Source organism: Nothoprocta perdicaria, unplaced genomic scaffold (genome assembly GCF_003342845.1).
Source record: "Nothoprocta perdicaria isolate Ctin4 unplaced genomic scaffold, notPer1 scaffold_114, whole genome shotgun sequence".
In the NCBI taxonomy this organism is placed as follows: domain Eukaryota; kingdom Metazoa; phylum Chordata; class Aves; order Tinamiformes; family Tinamidae; genus Nothoprocta; species Nothoprocta perdicaria.
Genome location: NW_020454250.1, coordinates 1,954,407 through 1,973,967, shown reverse-complemented (window position 1 = coordinate 1,973,967; position 19,561 = coordinate 1,954,407). Strand labels below are relative to the sequence as shown.

At 40.3% G+C, this 19,561-nt stretch overlaps 1 protein-coding gene across 3 annotated transcripts in view; it reads right to left on the bottom strand.

The window, feature by feature from the left end:
• Positions 1-660: 660 nt before the first annotated feature.
• Positions 661-19,561, bottom strand: part of SPIN1 (spindlin 1) — a 50,099-nt gene continuing 31,198 nt past the window's right edge. For all 3 annotated transcript variants that reach the window (XM_026053374.1, XM_026053356.1, XM_026053364.1), the window contains exons 3-6: positions 14,034-14,082; positions 8,809-9,062; positions 7,562-7,795; positions 661-4,443 (exon numbers count right to left, since the gene is read on the bottom strand). In XM_026053374.1, coding sequence (XP_025909159.1) covers positions 4,244-4,443; positions 7,562-7,795; positions 8,809-9,062; positions 14,034-14,082 — 737 coding nt within the window. In that variant the 3' untranslated portion in view covers positions 661-4,243. The remainder of the gene's footprint in view (positions 4,444-7,561; positions 7,796-8,808; positions 9,063-14,033; positions 14,083-19,561) is intronic.

Sequence of the window (19,561 nt, the reverse complement as noted above, 5' to 3'; positions counted from 1 at the left end):
TTTATTTCAAAATTCCAAGTCAGTTGGAATCAGTAATTTACCCATGCACAGCATAAAAGAATTAAGTCTTTGTTCCTTAGTATGAACAACTTAGCCATCTTAAGAAAATTGCAGCATTATGCTATTATCACCGCTCGTCACCTCTGTCACAACTCTACTCTTATAGTCAGGAAAACAATGTTCATATTTAATCAAGCACAGTATGTCAAAGCAGACAAATGTATCACCTGACAAGCGTTTCTAGTGTTCCTCACTACAGAACGACTGCAAACTGTGTGATCCACGACGCGCCTGGAAAGGGAGCCTCCTTCGGACCTGCGTAACCTCTACGGGGGAGCTACTGCAGCTCAAGCATCGCGCTCTGCCCCAGCCAAATTCCCCTTATCAACAATCACACTTATTTGGCGAAACAGAACACACACTTGGCGAACAGACCTGGTTTAGCAAACTTATTTCATAGGAAAAGGATTATACTAGCATACACAGCTCAGCATTAAAATAATAAATCCTTCTTTAATTAGAAAACTGAAGAAACTGCTTCTCCACAATCTGAAATCACATCACTACATTTTGCTCGTGAGAACAAAGTTTACAGTCATAAGTTGCACATAAAGGGTTTATTTTAAATGTTTTAAGGATAGAGTTACATCATAATTATAAAAATTACTTACAGAATTAAGTAACAGATTTAAAGTGTTTATACTTCTAAATGCAGAGAACAGGGAACTGTCTACATTGTTCAAAATAAAATAAAAATAATGAAACCAAGCTCTAAAGATGAAGTCATTACCTAATTTTAAAATGTGAACACGAAGACCTTTGAACTATACACATACCAAGAACCATCCAAATTGCACTAATGATGTAAAATACAAAAAGCACAGCATTTTCAAGGAACCAGAAACTGCTTTTAACCATAATTCTATTTCCCTGAAGTGACTGTAATTAATTCTATCTACAAAAAGATAAAACCCTTCACTTTTAAATAATTCATTTAAAGAGGGCTTCTACATGTTGCAAAAAAGAGGGGCTTTCCCCCAAGTATATCGGTCTTCCATAGTCTATGTAGTCTATTCCAACTTATTTTAGGGTTTGGCACTCAAAAGAAAGAAGAAAAATGTAGTGTTTTACTAACTGATTGTGATTTTATTCATTCTTGAACAGAATACATGGTCCCTTCAAATGCTGTATGACACATACAACTGGAAAATTACCTTCCGTTGGCACTATGCTCGCCTCACCGGTGCATTTAATCCTACTAACAACCATTAAAACAGCACAATAAGCAAATTCACAAAAAACTGAACACAAAATAAAAACAGAACAAAACCAAAACCTAAACATTTTAACATGCAACTTTAGTTTGTTACATTGAACGTTCTAACTCTCTAAGCATGCAAAAAAGGATGGTCTGCATTTAAGTTTTTTTTTCTCCTTTTTAAAAGTTTTACATGGCAGCCTGACGTCACACACACGCACACACACAATATACAACAATACTACAGCAGGTAAATGAGAAAGGCCAATAACTTTTATACAAAGATCTGTGGCTTGTGCCATCACAAGCCCTATGATAATTTTGGACAGTAATGTTGAACCCCTAGAACAAGGAACCAACATTTAGTTACCAGGGTAACGCAAGCACTGCATGCAGATCTGAAACATGAGCCTAAAACAAAGCCCAAAGCGGACGGGCAGGGAGTGGAATTAGTCTCAAGCCTCCAGAGGGTGGTTTAAGCTACCAAAGGAAAAGTTTTAAGAAAAAGAAGAGAGAAAAAGGATGAAAAGAAAAACCCACACAATGGACAACGGGGACACCTAAGAATAACCGTAAAATTTACAGTTTACAGAGAACACTCTAATTGGCAGAATATGTGGTGTATTAAAGGGGCTTGCAGAAAACCCACAAATGCAAGCCTAATGCTAAAAATGTTTCAGTACACCTAAACCTCAGGTAATTCAAAACAAACCTTGTATTTCTTAGATGTATTCCCAAAATTCACCGTATTTAGGTTATTCACATATCTTGTGTATAATCAATACACTCACTCATTCTTGTGCCACAAATATCAACTTGGGCTCATGGAGCCAGGCTCAGCTTTGAGATTTACATGCAGGACTCTTAAGAGTCAATAGAAAACACATAACAGATCTGCAGGATGAAAACACTGTTGCAAATCTGCTCACTTTGTTCAAAACACAAGGAACATTTATGACTCAGTTACTTAGTGCTTAAGGACTGCATTGAGAAGCTATTCACTGAAAGACAATAGCCTGCCTTTGGTTGCCCATGATGAAATACTGGACATACTGCAATATAGTAGCCATGGACAAAGAATTAAGGTATCGCATTTATATGATGAGTATTCATTACCATTCAACAGTATAGTGAGGCACAAGCCTTAAGGCTAAAAATATGAAATCAGGCAAAAAAAAATGACAGTAAGGGGCTTAAACCACTGAGTCTTTGCTATCAGTAACACCCACAACTGAGGTCATCCAGACCTCGGCTCACTGAGTAACGGCGCCTCTCGGGCCGACCCTTCCACTGCGGCGTAAGGTGGGTGGCTCTGGGCTCCCTACTCCCTCCAACCGCCGTCACGCACTGCGTCTCTGTGATGCAGTGCTTGGAAATCTGCAGACCTCTGCCTTAATGAAACATGACCATTTTGTTGCTGTGCTGATCGTTGTTGCAATTCTGATACTTTTAAAAAGCTGCCACACGAGAAGAGGGTAAAAAAAATTAAAAAAAAATCCCCAAACTAACCTTGATTTACAGCTATCTCGCAAGATAAGGTCTGTGAAAGGACTGTGCTCTGTGGGCTGCTATTTACATCCACAATCTACTGCAGATGGCTGAACCACTGAGACTGCCGACAGCTTCCATTAGATTGAACAGCACTGGCATGCACAAGTCTAGTGCTCGCAGAATGAAATTCACGGTAACAGCATACCTCAAAGCAAGTACAATGCACACCACAAAAGGCAACGACAGGTTTAAGCTGTAGATTTGTCCAGACACTCCTTTGTGTGGAAAAAACAGAAAAAATGAACATGTTGGGAAGATGCCTTCTTGAATCAAAATGGTTTAGAAACCAGGAAACAAAAAAAACAAAGAAAGAAAAAAAACCACACCCCAAACCAGAACAACAAGGAAATGCAGCAGACTGAGCAGAAGGCAATAAATGCTTCTCCTTCTCTAAAATAAGTCTTCAAGGTAAAAAGACTTTCCCCTCCCCACTCATGGACTGTGTTTACCATGTATAAGATTAACTACTGCTGGGCTTCTAACTCCACACTAGCAAACGGGTTGCTAGGTTTTGGTATTAAGAGACTACTGACTGCCAACGAGTAGTCCAAAGTCTACTGGAGAGGCAAGGATACTGTTAAAATTTGTGGCACCAAGAACTTGGGTTTTGCTAGGAAGTGTTTGTAACAGAACAAAGAAATGCAACACTTAGGATCGAAGGCAGCCTTGTTGCGTGTGTATTACTGGTTCCTACGACTTGTAAATATGGGTCATTAACCTGCATTTTCTAGTTAACTGGTTATACGGATTACATATATATTTTTATAGTTTAAAGCCTTTTCACTGAAAGGTGTGTAAGTCAAACATCTGATACCCTACTGCCTTGTGACTACTGCAGATGCACAAGTAATTCCATGTTCTGCGAGTTCTTAAAAAGCTAAATTTGAAATAAAGTGTAGAAACACAGTAGACTGATGTTACCTGGGTTAGGCACTCCTTAATGCTGCACAAACCATTTAAACCTTTCACGAAAGTCACCTCTGACCCAACCCTGAAAACAAGGACTGCCAGTAGCCAAGAAATTAAATTTAATGTTACAAAAGAAGGCATATCAAAAATATCAAACTACACTTGCATGTGGCAGTTGAACAGGGGAGTGAAAGGTTGAAGAAAAAGTTAAAATCTATGAAAAAAATTAGATTAATGATTACAATACTAGACCAACTTCACACAGCTTGAATTTGCAGCTGTTCTTTGCTTCTAACTCCCTCCCGCCCAAATATATTGACTTCCTTCAAGAAAAGGAGTTCTTACACAAAATGTGTCACGTTCACACAAGTTTGTATTATTCAAAACAAAACAGTTTTGCTGGCAGAGATTGTGGGCTCGCAGGGACATTTAAGCTTTCATTAAACTGGAAAGCAGTCAAGTCTTTGTGTCTACAAATTTTACATTTAATAGTTCCACAAATTTGGCAAAAGTTCACGATGATGTCTAGGATGTCTTCACCAAATCGTAGACATAAATATGGAAATCATCATCAAACTTGATGAAATAGACAGATGGTTTGGCTTCAACTTGATGAATGACCATGCCAGTCCTTTTAGAGCCATCTTCTTTGGCATATTCCACTTGTTTGCCTACTAGGCTGTCCACAACTTCACCTGGCTCTCGTTCTGCAGGAGGCGAATCATCTGCAACACAAAAACAGTGTGCTTTGGTAGGTACTTATGGATTTTTCAATACAGACAACCACTGCCAAGTTTTCAGATTTATAGCATCACAACTCTTAAGTGCTGAACATTCCTAACGCAAGTTGTGCTCCTCAAACATCTAGCTATAGCCAAGCTTGTAGGAAGTATGGTCACAGATTTTTTGGGGGAGGGTGAAGGTAATGCTGCTTTTAGCTTTATTAAATAACAAGTTAATTCCAGTTTTTATATGTACATCTTTTGACAAAAAAGTTAACTCAAGTTACAAAAAAATAAGTGGACAACTGGACTTAAGCCCACAACAGAACACGGCATCAGGCAGCACAGAAAAGCAGCCATAGAAAACCTCTATCCACACACTTCATTCAAAAATTTAACGCAGTCAAGCCACTCAAACAAAATTACATCTTCCAGAATGGCAACAGGTATAAATTCTACAACCAATGCTGCTGCTAAAGGGTTTCTTTAGAGTCCACACTGGAATGGATGCAGAGTCTGATCAAGTCTTTGACCACCTAGTAAAACCCACTCGGAAGTATCCTTGGATTTTATCAAAGACCTATGGCAAGTCAAGATACAAAGAGATGCAGCTTTATAACAATGTGCCAATCCTCATGGGGTTAGTTACAAGCCAATGACAGAGCAAACGGGATAAAGGGCACAGCACCACACTGGAGAACTGGAAATCAACCACAACCAACCACAGCCAACTATGCCCTCACTAGCAACAGCGAGAGCTAAATCAAAGAGGAACTTTCTTAGTAATGCCCAGACCCGCTGTGCCTTTTATTCTGAAAAAACAAACAAACAAGCCTTTAAATTAACATCCCCTTACAGGTTGTAGCTATTTTCATTTCAATACACTGAGCTTCCAAAAAAACTCCAAAAACAGAGGAAAAAAATCTGTGGATCAAACAAATTGTCTTGATATCTTTACATTTAGAAATTATTTCATTAGTTCATATTTACAAAGGAAGCAGCATGACAACTTTGCACGTCGTAATGCAATTCAGCTGTATGATGACCACATTGGAATTGTCTGTTTAGGTCTTTTTTTTTCCTTTTTTTTAGATGAGGTCTCATTATTCTAGAACATCTCTGACAGAAAGGAGATAAAAACATTCTCCTTTTTCAGTGATTCACTGCCCCGATTTATCCACTAGTCACCCCAACCAAAAACTAGGGGTCCAAGCTAAGCATTCTGTTAGCCATTCACTAAGCATGCGAATTGTTATGCTGCAGCTCTCAGAGCTAAACCAGGATCCAAATGGCTCCTCATGCTCCACAGATTGCCAACTATGACAGTCTGAGGCTGCCAAACATCTTTCCCAAACTTAGAGGGTGTTCTCTGTAAATTTTGGGTTTATTTCTTCTACACACACACTGCCATATACATTGAGTATCCTCTTAATGCAAAATTTTTGTAGGACACTTTCCTTGGCAAAGATGCAAGTTAAACTCTTGCATTTTAATTCACATGGAATTATGAAGGGTTGACAATGATTCATTATAGTATCCAATGTAATATTTTCCCACTCATTAAAAGTTATTGTCTACATTTCAGGGACTTCAAGTACCCAAATGCAATGTGAGAACAAGAGGCTAAGAGCTCCTCTAAAAGCTCTGGCCAGTATATTGTGATAAGTTCTACAAAGTTCACAGGCATACTTTCAGGTATACTAAAATCCTATTGTAAAACTGCTACCCTTAACGTGAAGTCTTTGACTGAAGGAGGTAATGCTAATAATCTGACCAGTTTTCATATTCATAAAAGATATTTCACACTTCAAAGTATATGGGCAACAGAAGTAAACAGTGGATAGTCTTAGGATAAGAATTGGGTTTAATGCTTAAATATAGAAAGCATATAAGCCTTTTTTTTCCCTTAGCTTTTTCTTACACCTTAGAAAGAAAACTTCAGTTTTCTAAAATGCAGCCTTATCAAAGAATTTTATTTTCTTCTTAAAGCAATTTCTTCTTCTTTACTTCTTTTTAATATTTTAGTTAGAGAAGATGTTATTTGGAAGTGCCAAATCTTGAAAAAGCCTTTTTTCTTCCTCTTTAGAAATGCTATATTTTCTTCTGTTAGCATTTTGCAGCTTATTCTTTTCAAACCATAGTTAGGTGTTTTTTTGTTGCCTGGAAAAAATATCTAAAACCTAAGACTACTACAGAGGTTGTGCAAATAAACTTCACCTATTTACACAGCCACCAGACTATTTATCATCAGTGCTAGATTCAACAGAAGTCAGTCTCAGGAACCCAGTGAATGAACTGTAACTAGTATTTAAGTAGCACATTGTGTAACCAGACAACATGATTACCTAGTGAACAAATTACCTGAAAGCCAAAGTCAATCAGAGTCATGCTTTTTAGATACAGGGCATAAAGAAGAGTACAAAACACTTTACAATATTTTATGCTCTTTTTTCATATGAGCTATTCAAGTTCTATGAAAAATCCTTCTGTATTAGCAGAAAACACTCAATTAACTTTCAGGGGCGGAGAGGAAGAGGGAAGGTAAAGAGAAAGCCCTCCTAACCTACTGTAACTTTCGTCCTAACAATGTGTTTAAACATGCAAGAGAAAATAGTTTTCAACAGATTAGTGTTTCTTCCCTCCAAGAAGCTATTCAAAATTAATCTGACTATATTAGTTGGTCCCAAAATAATTCTTACGAGAACCGCTTCAGAAGTACAAATCCAGAGTCATCTCAAGGCGCTAGGATACTTCTGTAAGAAAACAACAGTGGAAGGCTTCTAGCTTGTCAATGTCCATAGAAGAAACTTCAGAGTAATCTCTCCAACAGTGAGAGATTTATCTTCCCATATCTTTATCAGAATTAAGAAAAATACAGAAAACAATTGTTCTTCTGTATTCCTCACCATAGATTAAGTTCACGTATGGCAACAAAAGTTGTTTAAAACAGGTGCATTTCTGGTTGAACTGTATCCTTTAAGTTGTGATATTTAAGAATTTCGTTCGTTACTACCTTTCACATTTTGTCAACTCTCCTTTTTAAAAAGGAACCATAAGCCAAAACAGACCCCTTTCCAGGGGGGAGGAAAAAAAAATAAAAGGAAAAAAAAAGTCTACTTACTGGAATCAGGCATAATGCGAAGGTCACCTTCTTTATAATCATCTAAGAGCTGGTACATGTATAAGACAGGATCTTTCTCATAGGTGATATAAAACCATGTGTTCATAATAGGAGCTCGAGCCAAGACCATCCCCCTCCACTCATCCTTCGAGCCATCCTCTGTCTCAAACATGTGTTCCACAGCTTTGCCAATCATTGTGTCTGCCAGGTGGGCATCACTAATTCGAGATGAAGCTGAAATGACAGCAGTTCATACATAAGTCACTCAAAAGCACAGTCCTGTCTTAACAAAAAAAATATTTATCTAGGTTCAGGAATAGATCTGACAATTCTAAGTCCTTTCACACACAAAACAAAACTCACAAAACAAAGTCTGTTCCATTTGATATTAGATTTGAATTTCAGATTTGAATGTTAAAGGATTGCAGAATTAAAGAATTATTTTAGTATGTTATGCCTCCTAATCTATCCTCTAGATTAGCAAAAACCTCACATCACAAGGAATTGAATGGAGACTGATGAAGACTACAACAACGAAAAGGGTTTGCATTTTAAATACATGCTGGCCCCATTGGCGGCGCGGGGGGGGAGGGGGAAACAGGGTGAGAGGAGAAGCAGCCATCAGGAAGCATCTCTCCAAATTTATTAATAAAGATTGCAAATTTAGTTCCCTTGAGTCTTTGATCTTTCCAGTTTGAATAAACTGCAGTTAAACATTCCTTCACAATTATGAAAAGTGCCAAGTTTATAATCAAGTTATTTCACTTTGAAAATGCCCTCCCCCCCGCCCCGCCCCCACACACATACATTAACAGCTCGGGAAAGCGCATGAGAAAAATGTGACATCATCACTATCAAATACAAAGACAAGACAACATACACCCAAAATATTTCTTAGCTAGTTCAGAGTTTCAGTTTTAACAGCAACATCAACATTGACTTTATAAAAGCTTTTTCAGGATAAGCCTCAAAAGAGATCATGACCACAGAAAGTACTGCATTCCATTTATAGACAAAAGACAGCATTACACACTGGTATCATCAAATCCTTGTGAAATCAAGAAAGAAAAGAAAATCAACAGAAGATTTAAATTATCTGTCATGAGACAAAAACTGAAACAGCTAATAAAATTCAACTGTTAAAATGTTATCAGAGGGAAAAGCTGTCAGGAGAGATTAGTGGAGAACATTTACTATTAAATGTCAACATATGTGTATGTGTGTGCAGGAAAAAGAAAAGCACTTACCAACTCTGTCTGGAAGGACTTCAAGTGCTGAAACTCGTTCATCTTTATGCAGTTCTAGTCCATACACACAATCAAATCCATCATATTTTATAAGATAGAGAGAGGGATTTACAGGAACTTGATCAAGAACTGTGCCCTTCCACTGCGTTACAGGTCCGCTCCCTTCTTTCCATCCATGCTGTATTCTGCAGCCTACAATGTTTCTTCGCGGCTGAGAAATAGGTTTGCTTGGTCCCACATTGTTTCTATGCTTTCTGTACACGGATACAAACATAATATTAAAAAAGTATGTACTCAGTACTCTATTCTGAGTCACAGCTGTATGCTTGGTTGTCATAAGACAAAACTTACATATAATAAGTCAAAATTATAAAGACACATTACTGTGCATTACAGCATAGCTTACTCAAGTATATTATACTCCAATGGAGAGGGGGTGGGGAAACAACCAAAAAGCAAACAACATCAACAAAAATCCCCACACACTAAGTAGCAGGACAATACTTCTGAAACAACTAATTCCCAAAGTGAGTTTGTTTCAACTGAAAGACCTATTTTAGCCCCCGTAAAACTCCCAAATCAGGTTTTAAACAGGCAAGTCATCTGCAAGTATTGTAACCTTGTTACCTTATTGCTCCCTGCAGAACACTAAACATTAAACAGTAAAACCTTGCCTCGGGGGAGAAAGTCCAAGAAAGCATTAGTGGTGAGGCACTGGGATTCTTCCAGATATTTTTTCAACCTAAACTGTGTTCTCACCTGCAGAAACTTAAGCTTCCCTCTTCATTGACAGATATCTTTGACCTTTTAAACCTATTAGCAGCAACAACATTCCTCTCATATTACATTCTAGCACAACACAAGAAACATAAATGGAAAAGCAATAGGAGGAACAGTCCTTGAAACAGAAACAGGATTAAACACATTTTTTCACCCCACTCCTCAGTATTTTATACTTTCTTTATTCAATTTACACTGATAGATTCCCTCTGGTGAACATCTGCTGTTCAGATGTTCTGGTCTGTCCTGGAAGCTACCTGAGAGTTTCAAGCCACACAAACAGCATCACTCAAGTTTGATTCTACCCTGTTGTTAAGAATGGGAATTGACACTTTCAAGAGACATATGAAAATTATGATAGAGTAGTGCTGGCAAGATATGTCCATTACATACATATATTCTCATGTTCCAAATTTACAACCATTCCTAGAGGGCTGTCTGATTAACACTGACATGAATGTAACAAGTCCCAAAACAAATTTCTGGATTAGTTTCCACTTGTAGCATACTTCATTTAAATTGCAGTTAAATATACACAAAACTGGCAAGCTTAAAATAACATCAAAAAAAAAAAAAAAAAAAAAACCTTCAGTTGCAAAATTATCCGTTATCATCAAATGCTGGAAGCATCATTCATCCTTAATTACTGAGAGTGACCAAAAGGAAATGCCTGCAGGAACGAGGAGAGCTTTCAGAGCGGAACAGCCCAGGGATAACAGAGCCCAGAGGAGACAAGCAGCACCAAGGACATTTCATCAGTAATCCTACAGAATAATTTCGTATGGTAAGTACCATACAATAATACAGAAGATTTAGGTAAGTATTAAAAACAAGGTGTAAAGGCTGGCCCCCTCCAGACTTCCCTTCTCCATGAAGATGCATCTTAGCAGGAAGTTCCATAGCACTTTCTGTCAATTTGCATTTATGTGATCTTTTTAACCAAAATCTGCCTGCAGTTTCACAGGCACTATATATTCCCATCTTTGATAACACAGATTTCAGGAACGTGAACCACTTCCATTTAAAAGGCTCTTGCCAGAGTTGCTTTTAGTTTACATGGAAATATCATCACTTTCAAATTCTACACATCTCAAAAGGTGGTCTAGTTTTTATTCTCAGCCTAACTACTTTTTCCCTCACTCCTAAATTAGAACCTTAGTAATATTTAATATGAAGAAACATGATGAGAGATCCAGTCCTTGGCCACAATGAAAGTGAGTTTATTCAAGCTCATGACCAGTTTTGCTTTCTATAGATAAAGCTGTTTTGACATTTGACACCGTTTAAAATAAAAATGATTTAGTGAAAAACTACCCAGACACTTTAAAGATCACGACGGAAACTGGTAACTGCTTTTTAAACTGCCTTGCAGTGAGCAAAGCCATTGTAAATCCAGCTGCAAGTCAAGCACCAGCAAGGTGTAGCAATTCAGGTTATTCCTGGTCTGAAGGCTTTACTCCTGAACAGCTGTCCATTCTCTTGAGGTTCATATTGTAAGATACATGATTTTCAAACTAACAAATCAACAAATCAACAAAGAAAAACTGTAAGAAAGAACACAAAGGTTTGTATCTCAAAGACCTACAGCTACCAAGATACTTGCATACCTGGCAATAGTAACCAAATTAAATCTACCTCAATAGCATATTGTTTGTGACATGCAGACTAAACCTAAACACACACAGCCTTTTTAGATGCTATCACTAGAAAGAAAGATATTTTCCTTCCATTCTAATTAGCTTTAAAAATGATCCTAGTATCCTATCCTCTGATCCTAGTAAGTTTCAGAACCTACTCCTAATCTGGAAGGCACTGAGTTGGTAAACAAAGCCCTGCTATATCCATCCTCTTTAAGGTTGTACTTAATAAGACTCGTACAAACTTTTTACTGGCAAGTATCACTAGAAAACCAGAACAGTGCATAACTGCTTAGGACTGACAGCAGCAAACTTATTTTAAAGTTGTGCTTTAAAAGCAAACTAGCATTGATGAAAGGAGAATAGCAATTCCTCAAAAAGAATCAAATTAAGTTATCCATTTAGGTATTCTATTTTTCTTCCTACTTATCTCATTTGAGAAAGAAATCACATACTAAAAAAAAACCTAAACGCACACATGCAAAAGAGGCACAATTGAGAAGAACCGTAATCTATAAAATATTATGGTGTAGAAGGGCAAGGGTCAGTACAATTTCAGTCTCTCATCTTACCAAGTAGAAAAGTTACTAAAAACAGATCACAAGCCTTACTTAACTGTGATGTTACTACAAACTATCTATCACTAGTAGCTGCATGGAGACCAGACTATTATTCACTACTTTTTACAACATTCAAACTATGAGGTATATAGATAGGTTGAGGCAGAAGTTTTAAAGCACTTTCACTTTTTTAATGCCATCATTCAGTTCTGAAATCTGTTTTCCTAGGACACTGAAGAGCCAAGTTTACAAGTTAAAGTGGGTTCAGAAATTCAAAAGGGTTAAATTCATTGGTAGTCAAACTTGGGACAGAACCTCTGCCTCAAAGTTCTTGAACTGCCTACTACAAGGAATCTGAACAATACAGGAGGAAAGCATTAGTTCATACTTACACTGTACCTTTTAGTTTATACTTACATTTTTTCCTTGAAAGAAAGAGAGCCAAGAGACTGGCTGGTTTAACACCAGTGGTGTCATGTTCATACGTCCACAGAGAGCACCACCAGGCACTGACAGAAGACTCAGGAGAACGACCCTTTTGTAGACCAGCTATCACCCTGGGAAACCCTTCCCAAGTGCTAATCCTTAACTACTACTTCAGCTAAAGAATGCTTGGAGACTAATCCACACGGCTCACTGGATCACCTCTTCAGGTCCTGGACTATGCCCTCTTCCATCCTGTTGGCTCTCCAATGCTTCTGAATCCAGTTCAAAATCTCACCTAAGGCCTTCAAAAAGCCATTACATTTGTTTCTCTTTTTCTTTAAATGATTACCATACAAATCTTCACAACTAAAACAATGACAAAGCGTGTGCTACTAACACACAGCAGGCTTTAACAGCTCAGAGTATTAACAGCATACAGTTTTACAAAGTTATTTATATCCCACTTGTTTACTACATCTAGATCTAGACGTAATTTGTACTACGTAAATGTATCTGATACACATAGTATCTACATCACTAATGTCGCCTGCACATATCAAAAACCCAAGTAACAAATAACTCTATACTAGTCTTACATCTCCAGTGAAATGAAGTCACCTTGTTCTGATAGAAAACAAAACTCTAATAAAGCATTTCTTAAATCAAACTAGGCTAAACAGACGAAATAAGTGCTTAAGATTAGATGCTCCAGAATCACGTCATTCGGTGTGACAAATCAATACATCCTATGTAGGCCTTTATGCTAACAAAAAATACAACCTATTCACAAATTTAAAGTCTTTATCAACAACAATAAAGACAGATCTAGCCACCCTCAAGTACAAAAGGCAACCCACCTCTGATAGTCTTCCCATCATATACTCCTTTCTCTGAGCGTTTGAAAAAGAACAAGAGACATTAAAATTTAATCAGCTCTACCTGTCTCCAGAAAAATAATAAAAAAAAGATCTCTCTGCTTTATATGAAGAGTTAGGGAAGGGAAAAAAAGTCGTTTTACTGATGTAAACTGCTGCATCTGTTCAAATATATTAATTGTAGAAGATACACCTGCCAAACAAATTACTTCAAGTTGATGCATGTTGTATTATCAGTGCTACACAAGTTTATATTTAGAGCTAGAACCACTAGCTTTTAACAAGTTTCTTGTTCCTCAGATGTTTCAGTTCTTGCACCAGACACATAGGTAGAAGCAAAAGCTGTTAGACACTAAACCCAATTATTTCCAGACTATTACATCTCCTCACACACACTCATCAACATTTATTTGATATTTTTTGAAATACAGTAGGAAAAATAATGCATGTTGTGACTGTATAAGGTAAGCAGGTATCCTCTGCAAACAAACAGCAGCTTACTTAAAGTGGCTTACTTAAATATCTCTAACATGAAATACAACTTGGATTTTCAGAAGGCATACTCACTTGAATAATTTTATATTATTCTAGTGACAATGTATCAGGCCTGTTCTAGAAGGCAGAGGTCGTAGAATAGTCTACATATACATTACTACATATGCCCACTTCCTGGCTTGAAATCCTATTTCTGATTTCCACAAGAGAGTACAGAACTTTTTTCACAGGAAAAATTACTACCAGAGTAATATTCAAAATAACATTCAGACCTCTATCAGTGAAATAACTCTTTCAAATGCCCTCCCAAGAGAATTTAAGTCCAACTATACACATGTACCAGCTGAATACAGCTTCACTTGACATGCTTCTCATTAGTAAACAAACAAACAAAGACATTTGTAGAATAGTACTTTCAGTTATTAAGAGCTTCTGCAAAAATATTAACTTACTTGTGGGAAGTTCTTTTCTTCATCATGCTGGCAGAGACTCCCGCATGACCTACAATATAAAGGATTATGACATTATTTAAAATCTGCCAATAGGTACATATAGATTGAAAAAAAAATCTATCAATAAAGATCTATCCTACTCCTTTTGAATACCAAAATGTAAGAGACACCAGGTACGTTGTGTTGTGGCCAAGGAGCCCTGCAACGGGGAAGGTCTGGAGGGCCAGCAGGACAGGGGTGCTGCAGCCACGACGCTCAGGACCAAGTGCTGCTGTTGCAGAGAAGGTTCAACACGAAGGGGATGGAGGGAAGTCTCTGCTCTAGACAACCCGCTACATCTGCCAAACCAACTTGCTGCGCAACTAACTGCTCATCCTAGAGCTAAATTAAAAGCATACAAGAGGATGCAAGTATATGTATTCTTAAGTTGGGCAGAGTAGGTAAGTGCAAATACACCCAGATTTTTCTACCTTCTCCACTATCAGGGACACTCAACATTGTAATGCTGGACACATAATGATTCAACTGCCTGTTGATAACCCAACTGTTTCCAGTTTTAACCACTGCTGCAATGTTCAAGTCTCAAAAATGAAGCATTCCATGCCAATCACTACAGTAAAGAAACTGCACAGCTACAGTCTGAAATCGCAATTTCAGACTACCATAAGTAATTACAGCTTACCTTCAAGCATGTTTACAAGAACTACTAGCTAGTAATGAAAACTAAAAAATCACAAAAAGCCTGACTGAAAACCAAATAGATTTTGGAACTTAGTTGTTACTACTAAGCAAGCTTTTGATCAATCACTAGCCACACATCATTAGCATATGAGGAAAAAAAAAGTTTAAAAGACAATTCTTAGAAGTCTTTTCTCCCATAGGCTTGAATGAACAAGAACACACAGATTCCACATTTTATTTCTCTGGCTGATGAGATATTGTAAGATTTTTGGCTAATCCAGTTGAATCAGTTAGCAGAGTACACAGAAAGCATCTGTATGTTCTGAGGAGTGATTCGGCGCAGAACTTGCTTTCCGTCTGCAGCTCAAACACTGAAGGGGGGAAGAAAACAAGAACTCTACTAAAAAGATTGCAAAAACCTGACCAGGAGGAGGAGGTTGACAAGGCCTTCTACAGGCAGCTGCAAGTTGCCTCGCGGTCACAGGCCCTGGTTCTCATGGGGGACTTTAACTACCCCGACATCAGCTGGAAAGACAGCACAGCGAGGCACAAACGGTCCTGGAGGTTTCTGCAGTGCGTCGATGACAACTTTTTGAGGCAGGTTGTGGAGGAGCCGACGAGGAGAGGTGGGCTGCTGGACCTCGTACTAACAAACAGAGAGGGCCTTGTTGGAGATGTGAAGGTGGGAGGCAGCCTTGGCTGCAGTGACCACGAGCTGGTGAAGTTCAGGCTCCAACGAGGAGGAGGCAGGGCAGTTAGTAGCCTTGCCACCCTGGACTTCAGGAGGGCCAACTTTAGCCTCTTCAAAGACCTGCTGGGAAAGATCCCATGGGCTAGGGCTCTAGAAGGAAGAGGGGCCCAGGAGAGCTGGTTAGTTTTCAAGCGGCATTTCCTCCATGCCCAGCAGCAGTGCATCCCTGTGCGTAAGAAGTCAGGCAGAGGGGGCAGGAGACCCGCGTGGATGAGCAGGGAGCTCCTGGCAGAACTCCAACAGAAGAAGGCCGTATACAGAATGTGGAAGAAAGGACAGGCCCCTTGGGAGAAATACAGGAACGCTGTCAGGGAATGCAGGGATGCTACGAGGAAAGCCAAGGCACGCTTGGAACTAAATCTGGCAAAGGATGTTAAGAGTAACAAGAAAAACTTTTTCAAATATATTAACAACAAAAGGAAGGTCAGGGAGAATGTGGGTCCACTAGTGAATGGGGTGGGTACCCTGGTTACGAAAAACACAGAAAAAGCAGAGCTGCTGAATGCCGCCTTTGCTTCGGTGTTTGTCAGGGGCAGCCCTCTAGAATCCCAGGCCCTAGGGACACATGAAGTGAGCTGGAGGGAGGAAGGCTTGCCCTGGGTAGAGGAAGAGTGGGTCAGGGAGCATCTAGGGAGACTCGACACCCACAAATCCATGGGCCCTGATGGGATGCACCCCAGGGTGTTGCGGGAACTAGCAGATGTCATAGCCGAGCCGCTCGCCATCATCTTTGGAAGGTCCTGGAGAACGGGTGAGGTGCCGGAGGACTGGAAGAAAGCCAACATCACCCTAGTCTTCAAAAAGGGCAAGAGGGAGGACTTGGGCAACTACAGGCCGGTGAGCCTCTCCTTCATCCCCGGAAAAGTGACGGACCAACTCATCCTGGCTGCTGTCTCCAGACACATGGAGGAGAAGAAGGTGCTCAGAAGTAGCCAGCATGGATTCACCAAGGGGAAATCCTGCTTGACTAACCTGATCACCTTCTATGAAGGAGTGACTGGCTGGATAGATGATGGCAGAGCAGTGGATGTCATCTATCTGGACTTGAGCAAGGCTTTTGACACCGTCCCTCACAGCATCCTCCTTGGCAAGCTCCAAAGGTGTGGGATAGATGAGTGGATGGGGAGGTGGATTAGGAATTGGCTCGATGGCATGCTGCAGAGCGTGGTAGTCAGTGGCACGGAGTCCAGCTGGAGGCCTGTACTTAGTGGTATCCCCCAGGGGTCAGTTCTTGGTCCGGTCCTGTTCAACTTATTCATTAACGACCTGGATGAAGGGCTGGAGTGCTCCTTCAGCAAGTTTGCTGATGATACCAAACTGGGAGGAGTAGCTGATAGCCCCGAGGGCTGTGCTGCCATCCAGAGGGACCTGGACAGACTGGAGGACTGGGCGGCGAGAAACCTCATGAGGTTCAACAGGGGCAAGTGCAGGGTCCTGCACTTGGGGAGGAATAACCCCGGACACCAGGACAGATTAGGGATGGACCTGCTGGAGAGCAGTCCCGCAGAGAGGGACCTGGGTGTCATGGTGGACGACAAGTTGACCATGAGGCAGCAGTGTGCCCTGGTGGCCAAGAACACAAATGGGATCCTGGGGTGCATTAAGAAAAGCGTCTCCAGCAGGTCGAGGGAAGTGATTGTCTCCCTATACACAGCCCTGGTGAGGCCACATCTGGATACTGTGTCCAGTTCTGGGCTCCCCAGGACAAGAGAGAGTCCAGCGCAGGGCTACGAGGATGATCAGGGGCCTGGAACATCTGGACTATGAGCAAAGGCTGAGGGAGCTGGGCCTGTTCAGCCTGGAGAGGAGGAGGCTGAGGGGGGACCTGATCAGTGTGTATAAATACCTCAAGGGAGGCAGTGAGGAGGAGGGGCCTCACCTCTTCTCAGTGGTGGCCAGCGATAGGACTAGAGGAAACGGCCACAAACTGAAGCACCAAAAGTTCCAGAGGAACTTAAGGAAAAATTTCCTGAGAGTGAGGATGACAGAGCCCTGGAACAGGCTGCTCAGGGAGGTTGTGGAGTCTCCTTAAAACCCACTTGGATGCAGCCCTGTGCCACGTGCTCTAGGTGACCCTGTGTGAGCTGGGAGGTTGGACTCGATGACCTCTGAGGTCCCTTCCAACCTTGGGCATTCTATGATTATATGAAAAACAAAAGTGAAGCTGTGCAAACTGATAGGAATGAGTACTATCCCATACTATAGCTTTGGGCACTTCACTTTTGGTAGGATCCAAGTTCCATAATCAGGTATGTTCTCTCTCAAGTTCAGTTATGTGTAGGATTTCTTGGCTAAGGTCTTTATGCATGAAATTGCATGTACCAAACTACCAAATGCTTACAGCAATACTCAAATAAGTCTGAGAGGTGACTTTTGGTAATATTTTTTGCTCTAAAGTGAAAATCAGAGAAACATTATGGTTGGAAAAGATCTTGAAGATTGAGTCCAATCCTAAATCCCTCACGACCATGCCTGCTAGCCCACATTCCTAAGTGCCTCATCTATACGTTTCCTGAGCAATGCCAGGGATGGTGACTCCACCACTGCCCTGGGCAGCCTGTTCCAAGGCTTCACTACTCTTTCCATGCAGAAATTCTTCCCAATGTCCAACCTGAACCTCCCTTGGGGCAACTTAAGGCCACATCCTCTTGTCCTATCAGCGGTTATTGTGGAGAAGAGATGTCTCACTACAATAAGGTCTCCTCTGAGTCCCCTCTTCTCCACACTAAATAACCTGGCTCCCCCAGCCGCTCCTTGCAAGGTCTGTGCTCCAGCCCCTGCACCAGCTTTGTTGCCCTTCTCTGGACTCGCTCCAGCACCTCCATGTCCTGCCCGTAGTGAGGGCCCCAAAACTGAACACCGTGCTGGAGGGGCGGCCTCCCCAGTGCCCAGTACAGGGGGACGATCCCTTCCCTGGCCCTGCTGGCTTTCCTGCCACAGAGCCCTGCAGCCGCTCTGCCCCAAGGCTGTGGCACTGCATGGGCTTGTTGTGACCCGTGCGCAGGATCCAGCACTTGGCCTTGTTGAACCTCGTGCAGTTGGTCCCTGTCCATCAATCCAGCCTGTCCGGGTCCCTCTGCGGAGCCTTCTTACCCTCAAAGAAGATCAATATCTCCTCCCAGCTTCAGGTTGTCAGCAAATTTGCTGAGGCTGCACTCAATCTCCTCATCCACATCATCAATAAAGATATCAAAGACGACTAGCCCCAACACTGACCGCTAAATGAACCAAACAGTTACTGATTAGAAAACCTGTTTGCTCTTTGGAGTACTGAGCTCTAAATGAAAGCCAATTAAGGCAACTGGATGCTATTGATATTAAATATGAACGTAATCTACTTATAAGAAGAAACAAGAGTGAAATATGTGAATATCCTAGAACAAACCTGCCTGACTACAATTCTTTTCATATTGTACTTTATATTGTCTAAATACATTAATATTCCAAGGAAATAAAAACTCTTTTTAAACAAACCTTAAGTTAAGTTGCTGATCTGTATAGCCCTTCACATGCATAGACATGCTCTGGAATTTTAACAGGAGTTCACTGAACATTTCTCTTCCTTGCCACAGCTACATACATGGAGATGGAAGAAGAGAACATACCTGCATTTGTCCTCACAATATCCTTACATAATAAGGCCAAACCTAGAGTTACCTCTTCATCTGCCTGTCTCCATTTTTCATTTATTCGTTTGAATTACTTCAGTAACATACTTCTCCCAATTAATTTTAACTAGAAAAAAAACTGCAATAACTCTATGAATTACTTGTAGCGCCCATGCACAACAGCATTCACAGAATAAGCAATTTCTGAACTTCACAAGGAGGGAAAAAAATGTGTTGTCTATAGTACTGCTTTCTTTCTCCCTCTGAAAAACCTCCTTATTATTGCTAACACGACATACTCAAACAGTATACGAGTAAATATCCTTGCATTCGGTGAGGATTTCAAAATCAAGATTATGAAGTATGCATCATCAAGTACAATAAAAAAGCATCAGAATGAAAATGCTTTTCAAGCACATGCACAGCAAGATGGTTTGATTTAGCAGTTGCATTTACAGAGCAGCTACACCCACTCAGTACACAAGATT